The 24,819-nt window shown below is 33.3% G+C and overlaps 1 protein-coding gene across 1 annotated transcript; it reads right to left on the bottom strand.

Moving 5' to 3' along the window:
• Positions 1-728: 728 nt before the first annotated feature.
• On the bottom strand, positions 729-24,146 carry LOC108209192 (cleavage and polyadenylation specificity factor subunit 1). Its single transcript, XM_017379975.2, has 26 exons — positions 23,657-24,146; positions 22,281-22,424; positions 21,566-21,719; positions 20,182-20,314; positions 19,198-19,343; positions 17,555-17,650; positions 17,391-17,443; positions 15,330-15,461; positions 14,182-14,233; positions 13,977-14,096; positions 13,600-13,731; positions 13,369-13,497; positions 13,028-13,105; positions 11,935-12,078; positions 10,351-10,445; positions 8,486-8,682; positions 7,095-7,876; positions 6,257-6,337; positions 6,115-6,180; positions 5,932-6,009; positions 5,013-5,234; positions 4,737-4,868; positions 4,296-4,472; positions 3,196-3,381; positions 1,577-1,959; positions 729-1,222 (listed from the first exon to the last, which is right to left on the bottom strand). Exons 1-26 carry the CDS (start codon positions 23,971-23,973, stop codon positions 1,108-1,110), a joined length of 4,344 nt encoding a protein of 1,447 aa, XP_017235464.2. The 5' UTR covers positions 23,974-24,146; the 3' UTR covers positions 729-1,107.
• Between the last annotated feature and the right edge of the window lie 673 nt (positions 24,147-24,819).

Below are 24,819 nucleotides of genomic sequence, written 5' to 3'. Positions count from 1 at the left end.
TTTGGAATAGTTAAGAGTTGAATTGGTTTGTTTTTATGAAAAATGATTTTATCAGTTGTGGTGTGTCCATTCGGGTCAACAAAATAATATATTTGTAAATTATGATGCAAATAGCAAGGTTTGTTGCTACTTGCTAGGATATAGTGTGCAGTAAAATTCATTCTATTTCTATATTGAAGAATTGTACAAATGTTTGTAAGACTCGGAGAAGTCGAAAATCGAACACAAGACCACCTAACAGTAAGCTACCAAGTATTTATATAGGAGACACCTAGGTCCGGCCTTGTCAAGCTCATCATTTCTACAAACGAAAAGATAAATTTATTGTTAACAAGGAAAGAGAGATTTATACGAGGGAAGAAGGTTTGAGAATCTGATCCCCTGTATTACAAAAAAAAATGTCACCCTTGCATGGACATATGAGGTCAGTTGTCAATTGTCATACACTTTAGACCAAGTCTTTCCAAGTAACTTGTATTTTGAAATGAACAAAGTTACTGCAGTATCCATTTCATTTTCACTCCCCTGAAATGAAGATATGTATATAAAAGAACAAAAAAATATCATCGCCATCATCCATGGCGTCTCCACTATTTTAGTGGTATTTTATTATATCCTATTCAGTAATATTAAGGAATCTAAATTTGATCACAATATAAATTCCCGAATAACGTGACATAATTGATGAAAACGGAAATAGTTGATTCGAGTGTTGGGAGTACAAGAACTAATTAAACTAAGACTTGTTATTTGAAAATAAAATTTGAAATCTTCTTTCTATTCTCGACTCAATACAATCAACGAGACAAGTCTTTACTATGATTCTACAACAAACTTACACAATATATCTAAAGGTACATGTTTTCGCTCTAATTCCAGGTCTAGCACTACCTCTAGAATTCTAATCGTATGATAAAGAATAATTACACCACATGTTCTACAACATATGCTATTAGCCAGCTAGATAACAGAGAAGGCCATCCAAATACAGTTCTGCGGAGATTTCATCACAATTTACAAACAAGAAGCTAGGGTATATAGCCCGTCAGTGGTCTACCTAATTTGTCACGCTAATTCCCCGCAGTTTGTCATTTAACAGGCTGTTCCTCATAAGAAACTTGTACCAAGAGCAAGATCATTTAAATTTGACACAATCTGTGAACGTGTTGTCCCTATCTGATTAGCAATCTCATGCTGCTGCTCCAATACAAGCATTTCAAACCTGCAAAAATTAGAAGACGGATTTCTTAAATCAGTTGGAAGATTTTTGTTGTTGGTAACAAACTTTTGAACATAAAATTGACCCCACATGTCTGGTGTTACTAGGTGTGGCGGTCTATAACAGCATCTGAAACACAGCTAAGCCGCCAACTTGATCATCAATACCATTTACAGAGACAAAACCAGAAATAAAAAAAAACCCATCAACCCAAAATGACGGAAAAGAACTCCTTTGACCATGCTCCAATAGAAACATTCACTTACGAAATGTAGCACAAAACCACCCACAGGTGTATACTAAATAGATTTTTGTTCTCCAACTGAAAATCAAAGTGCAGGAAATACAAGTACTTACTGACAAAGAAGTTCACAGTCAACTATGCTGTCTGGACCAGGCCGGTGAGCCTTTCCTTTCGAATGGAATTGACGAAAAGATCTTGGATTCAATCCAGCAACATGTGGCACAGATTCAACAAGTTTCTTTTGCAAGGACTGAAGTCTACGAAATGTTAATTCATCTAGAGGTGCAATACATCCGACACTGCCATCCAGAGTCCCAAATAAAAGAGCGAAACGATTTGTCTTGTCAGGGACTGCAGCAGCATTGGTTCGATCAGGTGTAGGAAGCATCTGCAACCTCAGAAACTTGGTAACATGAGCACCAACATGAAACTCAGCTCGAGAAAGAAGTTTTTGTCCTTTCCAGCTCTCTGACATCTTGGGTGCATAGTAGAATATCTGTTTTAATACAATGAAGAAATCCAAATACATTAACTGGAATGTTAGTTAAGAATACTTCACAACTTTCATTAATCTACAACTAAACTTTAACATGGTAATTAACTAGGATATCTTTTGATGATTGACCAAAAAAACACTGATACCGGCATGTGTCATGTGGTTCTAATGTTCTATACAGGAATCCAGTGTGTAATGAAGTTGAAAAAGAGGACGAGTGTGAAGGCAATGCAAATTAGGAAGTCAAATTACTACTATTACTATTTTATTTTTTTTTTTTTTTTTTTTTGGGGGGGGGGGGGGGGGGGGGGGGGGATTTCCAAGAAGATATATAGAATATCAACACAATTTGATTTCAGTAGTATTTTATTGACTACAACAATTTGAACTAGAATGTGTTGCACAATGTTATATACTTCTGATTGTGTCAGTATATGGTGCTGAAGGACCTTCACCACAATATAGCGATATGGCGTCTGTATAGGCCTAAGGCATTCATATGTAATATAGTAGTTACAAAACTATATACTATAATATATTTTACTAAATACTAACTACCAATAACACATCATAATATGAAAACATCAATAATAATTAAATTCATAGAATACTAACAAGTTAGTATAATAGAATCTGCAGAAGACAAATGATGAAAATCACATCATTTTATAAACATCATTTTATAAGCAATTTTGTATAAACAATGAACTCAAACTGTTTTAAGCTAAATTAGTGATTTGTTTTGCAGTTGTAAAGTCCATGTTGCAGTTTTGTTGTTTAATAAACGTATTTTGCAATGAAAGAATTAAAATTTATTAAATTTTACAACACGAACTCAGTTATATATTAATCTCAATACAAAAATTTTAAGGTAAATGTAAGAGCAGCTGCGACATGACTAAGATGGAATTAATACCACTAGGTTTTGTCAATTGTCACATCAAATATAAGTTATCTACTAAAATATCCTAAAGTCACCAAACTCATATCCTTTACGTTGTTACCTAGTGGATAACCCTTTTCACTTTCATGGAAGAGGCTAGGTGTTAGACAGTAAACTGATTTAAGCAAGTAAGCAACTATCAGCAAAGAAAAGTTCTTCAGGGATTTATAGTGTAAGCAAAGATATCTAGTATGTCTAGAACAAAGCAAAACAATTGGTATTCTAGTAAGTATTGCTTGTCATCGTAAAGTGCCTATAACATCACGAGTACTCGTATAGTTACACGAACTAACCTGTACATTCTTTTGATCATCTGAAACTGTTAAGCTAAGAGTACTCCCATCGATTAGAAATTCTGTTGCGAAACAATCAAGTGAGCCAAAATCTTTGGCCAATAAAGTAAGTTGAGCTCCCTGTTCCTTCCAACTGAGAAAGTAAATGCTCTTGTGAATATCCCCAAGAAGAATGAAATTCTTCACCTAAAATATTTGATAACATAGAGAACATGAGTTTACATGCACAACCAAAGCCTACACTGGGAGTTAAGAGCTTCTATATTTAGATGTCAGCAAGTGCAGAGAAGCTATATATCGGAAATTATTGTAGTGTAAAAGAGCTTTAAACTTTTCGAATTGTAAATCAGTATCGTGGAACCTTAAATGAAAATTGTTTGAGTATTCAACTTTGATTATTACAGTCAATAAATGAAGATAACTAAAAAAGAAACAGCAAAAAGCTTATTATTTGCATTTACAGGTAACAGGTGAAGATAAAATAACTTTCCAAACACAAGTTATTTTTTCTAATTAATTAATGAACAGGAGAGTGTTTATCCTTGCAAACGATCTGACAGGCAAAAAATGAAACAACTTATTTAGTTACTTTACAAAAATAAACTTATTGTTCCTCACCATTACATCTCCTAATATATGGAATCAATACTCTTACACAGTTTGAGGGTGAAAATGAATCTTAGATACCTGACATGTATTTTTACTAGATACAAATATGGAATGATAGATCTACAGATTGAGTACAGTTATACACATAAAATGAAAATCTTGATTTCTTCTTTTTTAACGTCTACAAACCGAGAAAAGCAGCCATGTTGCAGTAAAGAGATTTTTTAAGTTTCATATACTAGAGAGGAATATATTGCATGAAGGCTGGGCATGAGACAGAACTTGTTAACCCTGCAATAATATTGTGCCACGTGTATTTTGTATAGAAACAAATGTAACAGCTTTTATGCTAACATTGGTATAAGCTTCTCAGAAATATCTTTATCTGCTGATACCCTGCTATATGCTGTAAAATGATAATTTGAAGAGAATTTTCAGATTCTGTGATTAACAAGAAGAGTGAGAGGAACAAATGGACAAATGGTACTTACAATATTTAAGCTCACGACATAGAGAGGGGGAGCATCGTAGAAGGCGACCCCGGTCAGATCAGAACCCGTCCACTTGTGTAAAATAACCTTTGGACCAGAAGCTATCAACAGATGACCTTGAAGTGAAGCTACGGCAGATATAGCACCTTTCAACTCCTTGGAGTAAACCTCGGAAATCTGGAAGAAACATGCAAATGTTTGACACGTGAATGAATAATATAGTAAATATGAAACAACTGTATATCAAGAAGTGTACACCAAAAGACCATACTAATCCAAAAACCCAAAAAAGAATATCAACAGCAACCAGAAACCAATAGAAATTTCACTGTATGTGAAATTCATGCAGAATGTACAATAGGAAATGTGTATAATTTTGCAAACGACATAGATGTAAAAACTGGAGTAGCAATAAGAAGATTGAATAACTAACACATTTACCGTAGTCTGAGAACTCTCAGCAATTCTCTCTACAGAGAACAGGAGTACACGCCCTCGTCCAGCAACATCCTCCCCTTGTACATAGGCAGTCCCAATGGCCAAAAGTGTTTCATTTTCTCTAGTTGTTGTATTCTGTTATAAAGAGCATAGAAATCAGTATAGAAGAATGAGAATGGTAATTAGTATACTCATAGGAACATAGGATTCCGATTCTCATTTAAAAAAGAAGGTTCTATCTTAAAATAAAGAAAATGTGAGAATAACCTTAAGACTTACAAATAGAGTGACCACGCGAACAGTTAACGCATTTTCAGAGCTTTGCATGGGAATCGTACCCCTGATCTGCCAGGGACCACCAGACTTCTCTGGTTCCAGGATCCGAACCTCAAATTCTTCTACTGCGTAGGTTCCATCAGAAGAGAAATTATCATGTTCAATCTGATGACCAGCTTCTTGATCAACCAAAGATGACAAGACTTGATTTAATGGCTTAACAACCTGCAATAAGAGTTTAACAAAATTTTCAAGTGATGGTCCAGAGGAATCAAGCAGAAAAAAACACTCTAAAAGTCTATAAAGACGCAGATATGATATGTACATCATATGTTTAATGTAACAAAATATTTTTAAATACACTGTGAGCAATGTAAGTGGCTACAGAAAGTACATCAACAGTAGAGGAGTGATAATACTGAATAGACATACCAAACTAAAGCCTCCTAGTATTAACTTACATTCATCGAGCGAACTAATTCAAAAAGCAGATAATACACACAACATACATGACATAAAGTGCAATAAAGAAACTATAACAAGCACAAACAGAAAAGTGAATAATTAAATGAAAAGATAGACTGATCATGGAGTCATGGATCTTTACTACTCCATCCCTCCCATTTTTCTTTACCTCATTTCCTTGTATGTTTACCCCAATAATTTTGTCCCCATTCAGTTAATACGGAAACTGAGTCTTGATTTTGTTAAGTTTTATGAAAACTAATACGTATTTATACAAAGTTTTCGCTTGTTTAAGTGATACTGAATAAAATGTTGAATTTCATCCGTGGACAACAAAATGAGACAGAGGGAGTAAAAAAAATTCTAAACGTGTGTTATTTTTAGCTTATAAACAATGAGTAATATAAGGATCTGTTCTTTCACCAATAATGGACTCGATGCAAGATGATATACTTACTGGAACTGATACAATAAGTGGGTACAAATTCTTCTCAGCAAAATAAGTGACCTGGTGGGGAGTGCCCTTCAATGGAATCTGACCAAAAAAAAATTAGGAAAATTAATGTTAAAAAAAATGGCTGTATCTTAACAATGATAAATTCTTAAAGACCTATAAACAAATTTAAAGATGATGCCAAACCTTTTGTACTGGCCAATAGTTGTCATAGCATAATAAAGACGGAAGTTGACAAATTTTCAATGTACCCTGTCAAGAAAAATAGATAAATTGAAAAGAAGCCTTTTATGAACGAGAGTATAAAAACAAAACTAAAATTTCATACCTGTTGTGTAACATAGATTATCCCATGATTACAGTAAACATTGTGCAGAATGGTGAAGGCAGCAATGGGTCCATCACATAACTGTCACACAAAAAAAAAATTAAAGATGACGCTATGTAAGAACTTGTAATGGCATCATCTTATCATAATATTTGCAATTCAAATGAAAAAATAAAGAAAAATAGACTGTGGCTATATTCATAACCTTAATAGGAATCTTACAGAGCAGCAACAAACAGTGATAGGGCTTTGAATGAGCCATTTTTGCACAAAATTGAGAAGTGAATCAAAGTACAAACTCAAAATGACAAAAAAGAAAAAGAGATGTTTTCAATTCATAAAGAGTTTATCTATTATGCGCATTCCTACCAAAAAAAACTAGCAGCAGCCAGTACTGTACTAATTTAAAGAAATAATTGTTTAGTATCGGGCAAGCTGCAATAATATTGTTGCAAATCAGCTAGAATAAAAATTTACCTATTCCCTTTTCTTTGCAACAATGTACTTGATCACAATCTTGAAAGAGTGACTACTTTATTTAGTTAATTATTTTTCACCAGATGCATCAACAAGCCCAGACAATTAATACTATAAAGAATATACCAATAAAGGTCCTAATGATGTCCGATTACATATTAAGCATCAAGTGCATTAATGTTTTTCAATTTGAAACCATATTCTACACATAGTTTATCATAACACAGAAATTTATCACATTTGCCTCTAATTTGGCAACTAAACACTACATTCACAGGGTACAAGTATACATAAGACTGACCAACTACTCCAAAGATAATTATAGTTTAAGAAAATTATATATACATAATCAGAGGCACACCTGTGGATGAATCCGAAGTCGTTCTCTAAATATCATAAACCAAATCGGCCTTGACCCAGCTATGAACAATCCTGGGAACCCACCAACATTCTTAAACGTTGTAATTCTTGGAGATGGAGTTTCAGGCAATATCTCTTCCTTTATATATGTATCTAATGGGACACGGGCAAATCTCAAATTTTTCAATCTAGAACTACTTGCATTATTAAGGTTAACAGAATCATGCACCGGAACAATTTCCTCAATTTTAACAGAACTTTCTGAACCTTCATACAAGTAAGCTTGGTAACAAAGAACAGTCCCATCGGTCAGGATTCCAAAAAGGAAAGGACGACTATGTTGCCCCGACCATCTATGCATGGCCAATTCTACAACCTTGATCCTCTGGTTATTCTCTTTCCTACCGTTTTCAGTCTCTTCGGAATTTTTTCTCAGATGATTTTGAGAATCATTAGCTGATTCCTGAACAAAAGTATCACCAAGGTAGGCCTTCCCTGATTCAAAGTTATCCACAGAGAACACACAACAAAAGTTGGGTACATCAAATACTTGGAGGATACCACTTTCATAACAAACAACACAGTATACATCACCCTGATCAAGTGTACTATCAGAGCCATCAATTGCCTCCCCTACACCACTTGAAAGCCAAGCATCGGTACTAGTTTTTCGAAGCCATGGTTCTGGACCTTTATCGTGATAAAGTGTACACGATGCTATCGATTTCTTCGAATTTTCAAATACTGCTGGGAAGCTGGTAGAGACCGTGCAAGACGAAGGATCTGCAGCGTGAAATAAAATGCAGTCAAATTTATATGAGAAACACACAATTTAGGTGATTGTTTCATGACCTACCCTCAGATAGATATATGTGAAACTAGCTAGCTGTGTGTGCATAATTGAAAGACGAGAGGACAGTTCTAAGATTATTGATTCCCCCGAATATAATTCTAATATAGTGGGAGTTGAATGTCAAACACGAATATTCATTTTCTTTCTGGGATAATATGTGGGCCAAACCTTTTCCTTGGGCCCTTGGCGACTTTAAAGGAGAAAAAGGTGTCTGAATTTCAAAGGAATATATGAAATACTGCCACAACTTTTTGAACATCATATTAGCAGAAAAAACAGACTACAAACTTATGTATAATGCAAGTCTTTTTTTAAGATAACAAAGTGAAAATGAAAGAACTGCACACTAAGAAAGCATGATAGGTGGTGGGGGGGTCCAAGATGGCTAGGCTCCTGTGAGGAAAATAAAGAACTGTACATAAAGAAAACATGGTGGTAGCATTAAAATTTTGTGCAACACCAACATATTGTATTTGTCCAAGATAATATTTATGCATTCTTTACTACTGTAAAATAAGTATGACAAGGCAGTCGGATACCTCCAACAATAAGCTGAATACTTCCATCATTCATTCTTAGAAGCACATAAGGATCGGCTATAGAAACCGATGATACTGTTGGACTCTCAGACCCTGAACCAGATTCAGAGTTTGGAGCCTTAAAGGTCAGCTCCTGAGTCATAAAAGCACCATCAAGAATTCGAGCACCACGAGCATAGATTTGTATTACTCTAAGCCTGTTCAAAGCTCAAGTTAGAAGTCTGGAATCACCTCTTGAAGTACACAAGAAAAAATAACTATAATCCCTAAACATAAAGATGATTATACTTTATTGTTTAAGCAAGATCTAGTTATTGCTACACAAGGGTCTACAAAATTAATACATCTGTAACAATAGAGTTTCACCACTTGGTCAGAACGGACAACATAAACTTTTTCAAGGTCTTGAGTTAATGGGCTATAATTCACCAATCATAGTGTAATTTTCTTTTCTGTAATCAACTCAATGACACAACATATGGTTGACTGTTATCTGTTTACCTGTCCAAAAAAACTGCTAAAAGCATTAAAGGTAATTCCATCTCATTATGGAGAAGTTTAAATTTTAATAAAAACAAGTTACGAGATTCAAGGGTTAAATGTCATTTTGATCACTAAAGTTACTTCTGAAATCTTGAACCTCGGTTACTTTACAATAGCAAGTTTCACCGGTCACTCGATCACTGTGAGCAAAATGATAATCAACCCAATATCTACGACTGTTCCATTTTTCAAAGATGGTTGGACTACTATGACTATGAGGGAAATAGAATACCTGTACATAAAGAAAACATGATATCATCAAATTTCTGTGCAACACCAACATAAATTGTATTTGTCCAAGATAATATTTATGCACTCTTTAGTCTTTACTACTGTAAATTAAGTACGACAAGGCAGTTGGATACCTCCAACAATAAGCTGATTACTCTCCACCTCATTATGAATTTTATTTTCTGATGAAAACAAGTTGCAAGATTGAAGGGTAAGATATCATTTTAGTTACCAAAGTTACTTCTGAAACCTCAATTACTTCACTCATAAGTAACGCAGGTCACTTCAGTGAGCAAACTGATAATCAAACCCAAGATTTTATCCTTGACGATGTGTTACAAAAATTGACATAGGAGATAGACTGTAAAAAATACACAAGCAGCATCCAGAATCTAGTGTTTTGTATTGGTTTGAGTCGCATTGTATTAGCTTGAGCATACTTTAGTCTGGTCAGTTATCCTGTAGTCCTTTTCTATTGGTAACATTAGGATTTCTTGTTGTCTTTTCAGTTCATGTGCTCACAAGTATACTTTAAAAAACAATAAAAAATAAAGGAAAGGCATTATAAATATTGAAAGATTTCTTTATCTCTCTCCAACTTATTCCTAAATATACTCTAATTCTTTTAACAGATCATGAAGTGTCTCTTTCTAGTCACCCAATTCCTTACCTAAATATGTGTTCTAACTCCTTAATTCGGGTCTATTGCTTCTCGGTTCCTAACAAATCTCTCCACATCTTAGTTAATCAAAAAATTACAGATATAACATTTCTTTGACACACGACTCAGGAGATACTGTGAATAGTTTGGATATCATGACACTACAGAGAAAAGTACTTAGGAGACTTATCTAAGTACATGGTATAAATTAATGGAATGGTTGTAATTAGTCCATACAATAAAATTCTGTTTCTGCAATAATCCCCTCCCTGTATTCACATTATAAATCCTTCCTATTTCACCTATGTGAGGCGAGTATATACTTAAGAGCACTAAGCCCTATATTATCATAGGTTATTATCATCACCCATGGCTGCATTAGGAAGTAAAAATCCACAGTCCAAGGACAAAAATAAAAAAGTAAAATTACCGTCCGAAAAGATTTCCAGCAGCAACAGTACTTCCTTGCACATAATAATCGACACTTTCAGTAACCTCCTCTAGATTGTTGACTGTTTGTAGTACCTATGAATCACATAATTGCTAATCAATACCCTCAGCATACAGCAAATACTATGGGGGTGTTTGGAAGTTAGCTTTTTGAGATGAAATTAGCTTTTTGAATCAAATTAGATGTTTGACCAAATGAAAAAGCTAATGTTAGTGTTTGGTAGTTAGCTTATTGAAATAGCTTTTTGGATCCAAAAAGCTAATTTTGAAAAAGCTATTGGGAGGAGCTTTTTCAATTAGATGATTGGCAATGTGTCTCGGTAAAGTACAAAAAGCTAATTCAATCAGCTATTTACCAAACACTTTCTTCCAAAACAGCTAATTTCAATCAGCTAGTCAAAACAGCTAATTCAATCAGCTAGTCAAAACAGCTAATTCAATCAGCTACAGCTAACAGCTAACTCCCAAACAGGGCCTATAAAAAAAAAAACCATTTCATCGCCAAATTAAATTTGAAAAAGCTTCCAGCTATTCCATATTAACTATTACGTCCCAGAATATTACAACTCACGTACAGTTTCAGCAACCCCGTCAACTGATCATAAGGTATATATATTACGAGCCATCAATGACCATTGAATACTTTAGCACATTGATAGATGCATATACTTGACAGAATAAACTGATCATAAGGTATATATTTTACAAGCCATCAAGTCATCTGTATGCACGAACTCAATCTATATGCACGAACAGCACCATCATAATTAAAAAGGACTGTACAGAGAGCAAAGTGGCTCGGTTCCCCCTACACCCTCCCTGGGGTCAGTACATCTTTTTAAAGCCTCTCTCAAAGATGATTAGGGAAGAGGAATGAATTAATTATAAAAATGGCAAGAAAAACAACAAAAGTTCTGTAACCGCTAAATAATTTCAACCTGTAAACTATATGAAACAACTGCACACAAATTTAAAACAATGTGGCATTCTTTCATAATACTTAAATATAGCAAGCCTTGTGTGGCAGAAGCAATTAGGATGAAGGAAGCAGCAAATACAATAGCACCATTATAACTCCAAATTAACAGCAAATAAGATAACTATATCGTTCATCATGCTAAATACAGTTGAACACCCAAAACAAGCATTCCCTTGCTACAGTTCATGCACAGTGATGTTTGTGATTAAAAAAGTTGCAAATAACCACTTGCACAGATTGGAAGAGGCCCTTCTGAATGGAGACTGGACCCATAGGCTCAGACACTCTACCAACTCCTACAACCGTATAGGGAAGCAATAGACACCAAAACAACTAAAACTGTTTAAAGGCACATCAAAACAATGATTCAACGATTTTGAATATATTACAAGAAATAAAATGAAAACAAAAATACTCGTAGTGAAAGAAATAGAAAAATCCTCCAATATTTGTTCCTCATAAATATTTCATATAACATATAAACAACACGTATTTTGCGCAAGAACCTATATACACAACAGCAAAATCATAGGTTACACCTGCAACTTAAACTACTAGAAGCAAATAACAAATTAGTAATGTTACCATAGTACGATTCTCCAGACTAATAATCAGATATGCATGATATTCATCATCATCAGATGCCATCTTGGAAGAAGAATCAATAGTATGACTGCGCGAGGTCTTGTGATAAACAGTCCATAGTCCCTTGCAACCAGGTATAGGTTCCTTCAAAAATACAAGTCACATATACATTATAATCAAACCATTCTGATAGGATATATTGGCATTTGTGTCAGACACACAATGATGTGTATTAGTTTACTCCTCCATATAGGCGCAGACTATTATGCACTATGAAGCCCAAAGAAAGGGCGGATTCGAAAATTTTATATACGAAAAAGTATTGTGTGTGGGTAAATGAAAATGTCATTTCGATAACTGTGCACCCCATCTATATCAGCAAATGACAAATACAGTATAAAAAGTGTTATCTTCTTAGTTGATTTAATTAAACAAATTAAACTTGAGGATAACTGCATGCTATAATCCAAGCCAAAAACCTTGGTACAAAAACAATATGGTCAACTAGAACTAAGAAATTCAGGTCTTTAACCAATTTCTGGGCAAAATAACAAGCTACAACTTGTTTGATTATTTACAGAGTAGAGACATTACAATTAAAATGATTATATCCTACTTCATCTTACATTGCAGGAAAACACATTGTGATATGAAATTCAGAATATCAAAAGGAGAAATTTAGGTGACACTATAGATGGGTTTGGTAGAAAGATAATTTAAGAAGGAATAAAAAGAAAAATATACACATCACTAGTTCCTAAATCCTACTGAAACTATAGCTGCAGTCTGATACTGAAATTTACACGTCACTAGTTCCTGAATCCTACTAAAATTGTAGGAACATAAAAAGAACAAGTAATAAAAACAAAAGGCTAAATGTTATCTGTAAAATAAAAATATTGAGAAAAGTTAGCCACTCAAAACATACTGCAAACGTTCCACTACTGTTTTGCTAAATAGTTAATTACACTCTTTACTTTGCTAAATAGTTAATTACACTCTTTACTTTTCATGAAATTAAAATTTCCAGAAATGAAGATTCCAATAAGTTTTAAAAAAAATAACTGAAAGGGAACTACAGATATAGACATACTTGAGTGATTACTTCAGGTCGAATTGATTTTTGAAGCACGCAGAGAGCCCCATTCTTTCCATGGCCGGAACAGCATACCTATAAAATATTGCAAATAAAAACAGTTACTTCTAAATTCTCATCTATATCTGCAAATCCAAAACTTCATGAAAGCGGACTAATAAGAATAAATCAATTAAGTAACAATTGAGGAAGCAAAAGCCATAGCAGATATATATCCAAGACAAACATGAATAATGTAATCGTACTATTAGAACCAGCCAACACGAAGAAAGAACATAATAAGTTACAGTCTTCTAACAAAAACTTGAATAAAGTTAAAGCTAACCAGCAAAACTAACCAGTTCATAATTACTTTGTTTAGCAATACCAGTTGCATTGTGGTCAGCATTAATTCGTAAACCATAAGAAAAATCTTTCAGAGGGCCAACATTGATCAGAGAATCTCGGACAGTAAACGAAAATATTTTCTGCACAAATCAAAAATGTTAATTACTAAAACAATACATGCCTTCGTACAGGGCATGACATGAAATCCACAAAACTGGAGCTCTTATCAAAAAATGACAAACCTCGGTTGACTCTGCATTATTTGGACCTGAACCATACAAAGAAAGCTCATCATTGACCATGTCTTGCAAAGCATCAGAAGAGGACCTTCTTAATCGCTTTGCTTGATGAACATCAACATCAATATCTCCAACCTGTATGGTTAACAAAACAGAAGCTTACTATCTCCAAAGTCCCAAAGTCTATTACAGAATTAATTAATACTGAACAATTAATATATTATATATTAAAATTTTCAGAAACATCTTCCATTCATACACAGCCAAACAATAAATTTACATAGTCAAAACTCAAAAGAAGAGATTTGATAGGCCAATAACTTATAAAAAAATAATGAAAGTGCATAGGACCAGAACACTTCGAAGATATTTGGACACACCTCTTCTTTCATACCAGGAGGCAACGTAGATGCACCTACACCAGATGTAAACTGCACAAGCAAACTATCTCCCAGCCGACTAGCCAGAAAAAATAATGAATTTCCAATAGTTGTGATACCCTAAAAAATTAAAATACCAAATAAGAACAGATAAACCCATTGGTCCTACCAACAACTCATAATTGGTCAAGGATATAATACTCACTGAAGTAAGCACTGAAGCTTTAGACTTGGACAAATCAAGTCTTTGGACAACCCTGTGGAAGGAAAGAAAGACCTTAAAAACTAAGTCACTCATTTATAGAAATAAAGAACAAACAAAATGTTGTCTATGCATCGACTAAATTTCAAAAGTTATATGTGGCTCCTTGTGATCTAAGTTTGTTGGAAAAATTAATATGGGTTCAACTTCCATCACTTTTCGTGACCTGAACACAACTTCAACATAATCAACAATGAAATGTCAAATGAAAGTCTTCCACATTAAACCTTCAACACCACAAGATCATATTAGTTCCTTGGCTTGACTAGAAGAGGATAGACACTCGCAATATACAAGATTGTCAACTTGAGTATTGTACAACTTAAAGCATTAAGAAAAGTTGGCAAATGTTATGAAATTGTCAAATCTCTATCGTTATCAACTATCAAATTTTTCATGTAGGCACTCCCTTTCCACAATATCAAAGAGAAGACTTTAAACCTTGAATAACTACTAAAGGATTCATTACCCAAAGTGAAAAGTTGCATAATTAAACCATAAACCATAAAAGTCTTCGCAGAAAAATTTTAATTTATACTCATTAAATTTAAATGTCTAAATATTCAGAATTTTGCTTGCTGCAAAACAGCCCAAGAGTAACCTTAATGACAGATTCTAAACACATAAACCTCATAGAGTATCTATGCTCAAGAGAAGGCAGACAAAAAATATAGTGCTTCAACAGAATCTCCTTAGGAAAAATTCAATGTAGAATGAAAATAAGATATGAGCAGTTTTATGAAAGGTTTAGTAAAGACAGAAGGCAGTAAATATTACTCCCTCTGTCCCAAAATAAGTGTCGCTTTGACTTTTTTCACATGATTTGAGGTGCAAAAAAATCATACTTCTATATATTATTATTCAAATTTTCTTTTTCTAAAAAAAGTTTAACATCTATATTTTTATTCAGAAAAAGAAAATTTGGAAAATAATGTATAGAAGTATGTTTTCCTTGCACCTTAAATTACGTGCAGAAAGTCAAAGTGACACTTATTTTGGGACAGAGGGAGTAGAAAAGTAATAAAAATCCATTAGGGTCGTAGGAAGGATAATTTGCCACAGAAAAATGAGAGGAATATAAGGACACCCACCGTCCATCATAAACAAGTTTCAGCAGAAGCAGTTCCCCAGTTTTTGTTGAAAGCATAGCTACGTCATTTGATAACCAAGTCGCATTAGCAGCATCTAGCTCCAGACTGAAATTTGATCTTGTTGTCTCTTGACTGGCAGGATAGAAGGTATTACTTTATATAAGATGTAAATCTACTGTTCTGTATATGCTAGGAAAGTCTTAATCACTAACACAACAACAATTAACAAAGTAAGATTACAACAGGATAAGGAAAACCCTTGAATATAATAAAACTACAGAGGCAACTTAGAATTTGAACTAAATAGGAGCTAAAATGTCAAGAATTAGTATATATTAAATCCAAATTGAACTCAAAATACTACATCGTCCCACTTTAAAATCAAAGTTTGAAAGTAGCGTTCAACTCTTAATATAAGCAATGACAAATGACAAGCTTACTGGATGAATGGAGATTACAAACAGACATGACAAGTAGTACACCACTGATGAATAATCAAACAAAAATATGACCGCAACAAGCTAACAAAGAAAATATTAGATCTATCGTGACATTTTAATCCTGCAAGTAACTACACTTTCGTTAGAAACTTAAAAAAAAAAGGATGTAGTAAGTTTTGGGCATATCCAAACTACTACATTGTTTTTCCTGAACCTCAAAGTTGTGCCGAAACTGCTCTTTATTTCTTAACAAAGAAGTAGTGAGCTTAGCCAGAAGAGTAGAGACTACAGATGGAGGAGCCAAGTAGTCGAGCACTGTATGAGCCTATTGTTAAGATAAAATGATGTCTTTTATTTGGAGCATTTCCCCAATTTTAAAGTATCAACAGAAATTCTTTTTGAGGAACATAGTCTCAAAAAGAAACAACACATATATGAAAACAAAATGATATATCACCTGCAAAATACAATAATCTCCTATTTTGGAGGGACCAGAATTCTCACGTGTTCGAGTGCGAGAATTAGGATTATATAGATCTGTCAGGATCTAGGGTTTAGAAATACAAAAATAAAGGCAGAGAATTAACAGATTCTAGGTAGAGATCACAGAAAAACAGAGAAAGAGAGGGAATTAAGTCACAGAGATAGAGAAGTCAGAGAGATTTGCACATACAAAGCACAGAAATCAGTTTTAGAGAGAGAAAGTAAACAGAACTTTAGAGAGAGAAAGAGATGGTGGAAACTAATTTCATTTTCTGATAGTGTTCAACATCATAAAATGAAACCTGAGTTTGGTATTTGTACTAGTCTAGGCTTACTTATTCCGTCAAATGACCAAACTACCCTTAGTGAGCTAGTACTACTGCTAGTTATAATATCCTTAATGATACTATCACTGTTACTAGTCAGACTCCTCTTGACAAGATCCCCCAAATATGTATACAAAGAAGGAAATTCAGTTGTTATTGGCTTTCTTTTATTTATCTCTGTTTGTTTTGCCAAGGTTGTGTTATATACTTGTATACTTATTATATCTTTCTATCAGGAGTAAGGAATTCTTTAATTTATTGCCTCTTCACAGATTAATAAATCCAAAGTCACTTGCGCATGTTTAACCAACAACTTTATAAAAAAAAAAAAAAAAATCAGTCCAAATTAACATGACTGTCAAGTTCAAACTGACAAAATGTCAGTAAGTACATGCAACTTCAAGAATTATATGTTTAATTTTTATTTCCTACAACTTACAATTCAGACAGTATTAACTGAACCATCAATATATCTGATAACTTATATGTAGTAAAAAATATTCTCACATGTAAATCACTATAAATAACTTGAGTAATGATCACCTCTCAATAAGGTATGTAAAACAAGCCTTATTTTTAAGACTGATATACTTGGTGCATCAGATATTCTGATCAACAAATACAAGATTCTATGAAAAGATATAGGAAAAATAAATCTTATTGTGGAAGTGTACAACTGAAACAGGTCTCAATAAGAACAAAACATTTTACGCTTAGAGACTGAAGACAAACTCAAAATTGCAAAACCATTGGTGAGATTTAGAAGAAGAAATAAGGCAGGAAAAGAAAACACAAGTAGTAGAAAATCTGACCTGCCGTCAACAGACACTGCAAAGTTGTTTAAAGCCAAAATACATGATGCTGACTGGCCAAGTGAAATGATGGTTTAGAACAAGAAAACAAAGAGAGCAAAAATAGGAAACAAGAAGATGCAAAAATGGAATTTTTAATTGCTATAATATGAACAAATAATTACCTGGCTATGATAATGAATAGAATTCGTGCTAATAACAATAACACCACCAATTGGAGAGGGCACAGCAAGAAGCTTGTATGCCTCGTGAGGAAGATTCTAGAACAAGAAAACATGTGAGTCAGTATAAATGCTAGAAATTGCCAACCTTTCAAGAATGACAATACAAGAAGAGAAAAGATATGACACAACATTCAAGAATCATAGATATTCTACTTTTAGAACCTGTTTTCTCAAAAATAGATAACATTAATAAAAAAATGATACCACAAATAGGATAAATTTGTATTTAACCGCAGTTGCTGATGAACAAGAAATTAATAAATTCATAAGGGACAATAACGACATAACCTAGCACTTAAGTATATCATATATAATACACATATATTATTAGTCCATTATGTCATATCCCCTTACTCGTATCTGAAATTCATAAGGGGTTCTTGTGTCCTAAACTTTAAGCATTTCCAAGTCCGACACTCGGATGTGTGTCATGTCCAACACTCCATACCCGAGTCTGAGCAACGAGAGTGGTCGAGTTGTTTTTAAAGGGGAGGAGCTTGATGGGGAACAAGGTATTAATAAGTTAATTTTAATGTATTATACGTTATTATTTATGAATAATAATGATTATAATTGATTAGGTATTATAATTATATTAAGTTATGAGGAACATTCTGGTAGAATAGTATAAGGATTTGTTTTCTACAATAAGTCATGGTAAAAGATATTAATAAGAATTTAGTTTTCTTTTCATTGGGAAATTACTTGGCTCCCAAGTAATGATTTATCTATATTTAACTCTTAAAATCTCTTATTGTTGAATATAGATGAATATATGAATTCATAATTGTTTGATACATCCAAGGACTTATTTGTGACACCCAATTCTCTACGAGCACAGGTAATTTTCCCATTGTTTACCCCTTTTCCACCTTTGTCCACCATCACATGGACCCTGAAACTTAAGCTACATAATCAAATAAGTAATAAGTAAAAGGAAACATTTTTGAAAATTAGTGTTTAATATTCTTATCCAGGAGAAACATTAAGGTATGAGTTCATATACAGTTTTTTTGTTTTACTGCATCATAAACCTTTGATCTGAAATTTTATTGGCTCCAGTATAATATGAAAACACAAAACAAAGAAAATGCCACTTTGATATGATAATTCAGTTAGGCTAATATAAATCTCAAATTGAAGATGGTACAAATCCAGGATTAAATTCTGTTGGCCCATCTTTATGTTGCACAATTTGGCATTGCACACTCAACTCAGGTATTTGCTTGAGACATTAAGAGGGCTTGTCAAGTCTGCGTTTACTGTTTATCAATTGATAAATTCGCGCCTTGAGATTTAAACACAACTTTATGTTCTTGTAAAAGCTAGGTTGCTATTGCTTTTGAGACCATATAAACTTATATTTGCAAGGTGAATTCGTTAATGAGAGATATTTTCAGATTTGTTTGGTCTTTAAAATGCCTCCAAGAACACACCAAACAAGCACATATGTACTCAATCAAAATGCAGCAAAGAAACGCTACTGAGCCCAGACAGTTGCACCAAAGCTATTTATAGATAGAAGCTCGGCTACTTGAATATCTTAAAATATCAAGCATATGTCAAAATCAAAAGGAACATACACTTGCTGACCATATTAATGGATGCTGCTTCAAAGTCGTGCTAATACTAAGTGCTGAAATGCCGCAGGTATGGTGCTTCCAGGAGACCCTTCCAGCCCAAGTAAGCTCATGTTCAAATAGAATAACCAATACGGGCTCAATATAACCTATATAAAGTAATAGGAAATTCTAAGTAACATGGAATATACATTTGGTTATAAATTAACAAACCCAATAAACATGTGCGACATATCAAGGCAAGCACAACTGTAACACCATGCCATGATATTTTTAACTTCTATACAAGCCATTGAGGTGCTATTTGCTTTAGCTTTTACGGCCAGAAGTTAGAAAGATGGCCACAATCAAAGCCAGAAGCACCGACATATTTCCGAATTCAGCTATGCTACATTTCATGTCTCCTAAATTGATCAAACTTATTAATTACTAAAACGCAAAGACTTGCATAAATTTCTAGTTCTTGCATTTTGATTATCTATATTTATCTTCAATTTCACCGCACATGATATCAACGTTTATTCTGAGTAGAACTTCGAGTGTCTACTATCATAGTTCACATTACAAAAAAAAATTGGTATTTATATTTTATTACCAAGTCTCAATCAAAATAGATAAACGTTTCTATTATAACATGAACATCTAAACAATTAAGGGTGAGTGATGAAAGCTTATATCAATTGTTAGCTACAGTATCAAGTTCAAATTATAATTATAATTATAAAAAACAAAAAAGAATGCCAGAATCTTGACAGAACATCAGGCTGAACATCTTTTAGAAAATGCATAGAGCAATTTAAAAACGTTACATATTTTCCTACTTTTCTCCTTTCCCCATCTTGTCTTGGTGTAATAGCCAGATAATTTTATAATATAGAAACCTTTGTTTAGGACAAGTAAAAGAATTGAACTGCTCATATCACCACTAATTTGAAACTCGGTCAAAGAAAAAATGCACCATTACAGAATGTGCACAAATAGTCTCACCATTTATAAAAACAAAATCCTTTACATGCTTCATTTCCAGATCCCTCAGGCTGATTATGTACGACGATTCAATACGAGCACAGGAAGCACCTCCAGCACCTAGTGTACTGTCATCACCAACAAAACCACCAGCCTAAAACCCAAAATTCAAAAATTCTGATCATAACAGCATACTCAACATTATAAAATCCAATACTATTTAGAGTAGGTCCTAAATATGTAATACATACAAACATGATTCCAAAGTAACTTACAAAAGTCATGCTTTAGACCATCTCCAACCCATGACACTTAAATAGTATAACTTACACTAAAAATAGTGTCAAAATCACATCATTTATAAAATGCATTCCAACCCATTGACACTATAATTTACACCAAAAGGAATGTTTCTATAACATAAAGGGAATAAATTTGTTTTTGACACTATAATTTACACTAAAAGGAATCTTTCTATGACATAAAGGGAACAAATTTGTTTTATTAACAAAAGCAAGGCCATTGTTGGAATTATGAAAGACACCAAATTTGGTTTAAAAATTACACCAAATGTACTTTCGACACCAAATTTGGTGTCACACTATCCATTTAGTGTAAACTTTACGCCATTTTAGTGTTGCATTGGAGTTGGTTTTACACTATAATAGCGTTATAGTGTTGGATTGAAGTTGCTCTTAGTACCACATATACAACTAATGAATACTTAATACCGCATGACATGCACAAACAAAGCAATATTGATTATATAATTGAACTCTCCCTTCTATCACTTTCAAGATTAACCATCGTGTGCAATTGAATTAATGAAGATTGTGACAACACTTTGCTTATAGAAATTCAAGAGGCTTTTATCCATTTCAAAGGTATCTTCCTATTTCTAGTCAAAACGAGGCTTAGTAAGGTCCTCGGTTCTTGCATTCCAAAGCCAAAATCATTCTCTTGTTATCAATTCTGGACTTGCAAAACCACACAGCAGACCTAAAGTTTCTTTAGGGCCTTTATGAACATTCTCAATAGGATATGGTTTAACCAATTTGTCACCACCCAATTTTGTATAATCTAACTCTCACGGGCATACTAGTATTAAGCTAGTGTGTAATATGTACCAGAGGTATTGTAAAATTATGTAAACCGCAAGACCTTCTGAGGACCATGTTATGGTTGTAGGTCATATCCCCTTGTATATAACACTACTTGATGAGCTGACCAACAAATGGAATTCCATATTTAAGTCAAAGATTAATAACATACAGTATAATTGCCCCAACCTTGGCACATTTTTAAATGTCAAAGTATGACCATGTCCAAGAATTCTTAAGAACTTATCTTTAAGTGTAAAAGAATAACTATAATTATTTATCAGAATGTAAAAACTAAGAGAAACCTGAGAGGCCTTGAGGACTATCATTTGTAAGCCATAAACAAGCACCCCAGCGCATCTTCCTTGCGGATCAACTTTTACCAGTGGTCCTGTGGGAAAATTTTCTCTACCTCTTCGCAAATAAAGCCATTCTGGACCCTCAAAACAATGCATTGAACTACAGAAATATATAAAAAAAATATACTGATAAATTGGTACTTGATGATGAGCAAGAAACTAAAGGAAATACTTAGTATTTCTATTAAAATAATATTTCATTTATAATAGATACTTAAAATATTATACAGAGGAAATATTTTAGGTTATGGAAGTAAAGTAATAAAAGGATTTGTTTTTTATCTACCATGTTTGTAGATTAGTGAAAAGCAGCAATTGATTACACTTGTTTCCATGTTATTAGCATTGTCATTGGTTAAGTTTTAGGCTTTTCCTCCTGCATGAGGAGATGCGAGATTTTAATCTTAAAAATTTATCACTGAAACTGAGATTGCTCCCTAGTTATGGGTTACGATCAAAACAGATGCTTCTCTTTTGAGTCACCCTAAGGCAAGTGGATTTAATGGGGTTACTTCTTCCCCAACTTATCTTTTTATAATTTTTTCTTTTATCCACCTTTACATCATTATTTAGTACCGTAACAATCAAAGATTTATATCAAAATTAGAGTAAAGGAATATATGTAGTAGCACCTAAATTAGCTTATCAACATTTGAATTACCTTGTGCGCAATCCATGGACTGAATCATCAAATTCTAATACGGATATCTTTGCATCATCAAATGTAAGTATTATAGAATCCCTCCTTCTGCCATCAGCACCCCCACAAGGCAATATAGCCATGGAGTAAATATTGCCGTGTAACCTGCAGATTGTCTCAGTAATCTATGTTAAAAGAACTTGCAGACTACAGTCACAGTTCCACAAATCAAATACAAGCACCAGTAAATCTTTTAGTTAAAAAACAGATGTTCAGTCAACAGCTTGGCTCCAGTTACCACTTTTTACAACACTTCTTATTATAATGATGATATAAACATAAAAAGGAACTTATAGTCACAGTTCTACTTATCAAATATTAGATAAATTAATCTTTTAATCAAACGCCGGAAGCTCAGTCTACAGCCTAGCTCCATTAATCACTTCGTCCAATATTTCTTACATCCATATCATTATTACGAGAGAGAGTTTAATAGGTACTTATAGTAATTATGCCACAAAACAAATATTGGATAGGTTCGATAGGCACCATAAACACCAATGTGCACTGCAATTTAACCAAATGTATTTTAAGTGAATTTTACTTCATATACATACATCTAGTGAACTCTACTTCTCCTAAACCAAATTTCATACTTAGATTATAAACTATATTTTCATATCCAAATTCTATCATTTTCTTTCTTTAACATATAGCATAATGTCCACACACAACATATGTCATAATCTATATCATAACAATACTTAAAACTTTATGTATCCAAAATGCACCTATTGACAAAAAAAATTACAAAAAGTTAATCCTAAAAGTATGATAAGGTCCTACTTTTCCAATGTGTGTTTGCATATAAGAAAATATTTTCCAGAGTTTAAACAAACTTAGAAAATTTAGAAATTGTTATGACCCCGGTTCTGGGAAAATTGAAATTTTCCAGAGGAAAATTCCTATAAAATGACTTTCCCTTCTCAGAAGAGGAAACATTTTCTCAAAATTTGCATAATTTTTCATGATAGAGTCAAATGGAAAAATATTTTCTAAAATCAAGTTATTTTCCGGTATGCAAACAGAGCTAAGAGAATTTAATTCCGTATATTTACAACTAGTGCATTCTAATGCTACATTTGAATCATAAACTATATTTTATATTCAAATTCTATCATAATATTACTTCACCAATTAGCCTATCATGCACACACAATGTACATTGCAATTTATAACCATAACACAACACCACATATCAGAAACACAGCTCTAATGACAATAAAGCACATATCAATACAATAAGCTACATTGCAATGTTCAAATTCTCTCGTAATCATACCACTGCAGATACATATCACAATTTATATACAATACATTACGAGTAGAAAGTGCACCTGTAATGACAAACAAGCTCAAGCGAAGCACCGGAAATGCCATCCATAACGCCACCGCGCTTGTCCACAACACTCCCCTTACCACTACCACCACTATCCTCACTAACTCTAACTACGTAAACTTCGAGAACATTCGCAGCGGTGACAACTAAATTCGGTATCGAAGCGGTGACATTTGGCTTAATCGAAAGCCAATCGGAGTCTTCGGTCTGAATAGAAGGGAGTTTAGGGAGTTGGTTGGAGTGTGTGATGTAACCTGATGCGCAGGTCTCGATTGAGGTAGGAGAGTGCATCATTTTGAACGCTGCGTAGCTCATTGTTCGGAATTTAATTTGATTTCTAGGGTTTGGAGGAGGAGAAGAAGATTGGGTTTTGAAGAGAGAAAGGGGGTTAAACCCTGAGGCTAAGGCGGGGTGTGTTTGTTTGTATTGGTAGAGAAGCACTGATTTGGGGCTGTGGAATGAATTACAACTTCATACTTCTATCGAACGGGAAAGTAATGGGTTAATTATCCACCGATGCCGGTCATTCTTCAATTTTCGATAAAATTTAAAATATTATTTTCAAAAACTATATCAGTCCGTCAAAATTTTAAAAAATAAAACGTTAAATCAAACGGTTGTTATTAAAGTAGTCTGCATGGACACTGACTCGTGCATGACATGAAAGTAAGTTTGGTTTGGTACTCTCTTCTAAAAATAAAAGTCTACAAGTAGATATCTATTAAACAGTTTCATATACTAAAACACTCCTTATGTATATTAATATCTTTTTAAATATAATTTATAATTAGTTGAAAAAAGGTGAAACTACTGGTAATAACATATATTAATATTAAAAAATACTTATAGATAAATGTATAACTAATTATAAATATACAATTTTGAATATCTTTTGTCTAAAATAAATATGAATAATTAGAGACGCTACTTTTTAATTATAACGTATTCTACTCGAAATTTAACTCCAACGTGTTCGATTTCATTACAAACACGAATTATTACGGAACATACGAAGATATATGAAATATGAAAATTTTGATTTAAAATTAATTGAATAATAAACTGTCACATATTAATATCAGAAAAATATTTATAGATAGGTAATAAATTGTGAAAGCTAAATTTCCGTTAGAAGATATAATTAGTTAGTTAATATAATTT

The sequence above is a fragment of the Daucus carota genome, chromosome 2 (genome assembly GCF_001625215.2).
Source record: "Daucus carota subsp. sativus chromosome 2, DH1 v3.0, whole genome shotgun sequence".
Lineage (NCBI taxonomy): Eukaryota > Viridiplantae > Streptophyta > Magnoliopsida > Apiales > Apiaceae > Daucus > Daucus carota.
This window is presented reverse-complemented; position numbering and strand designations above follow the sequence as displayed.

Coding starts and splice junctions, on each gene's coding strand:
- LOC108209192 (XM_017379975.2), bottom strand. CDS start 23,973: ATGAGCTACGCAGCGTTCAAAATGATGCACTCTCCTACCTCAATCGAG. Junction 14,097..14,181: donor AAGCTTCAGTGCTTACTTCA/GTGAGTATTATA, acceptor TTAATTTTTTAG/GGTATCACAACTATTGGAAA. Junction 6,338..7,094: donor GACTTCGGATTCATCCACAG/GTGTGCCTCTGA, acceptor TTTGTGTGACAG/TTATGTGATGGACCCATTGC.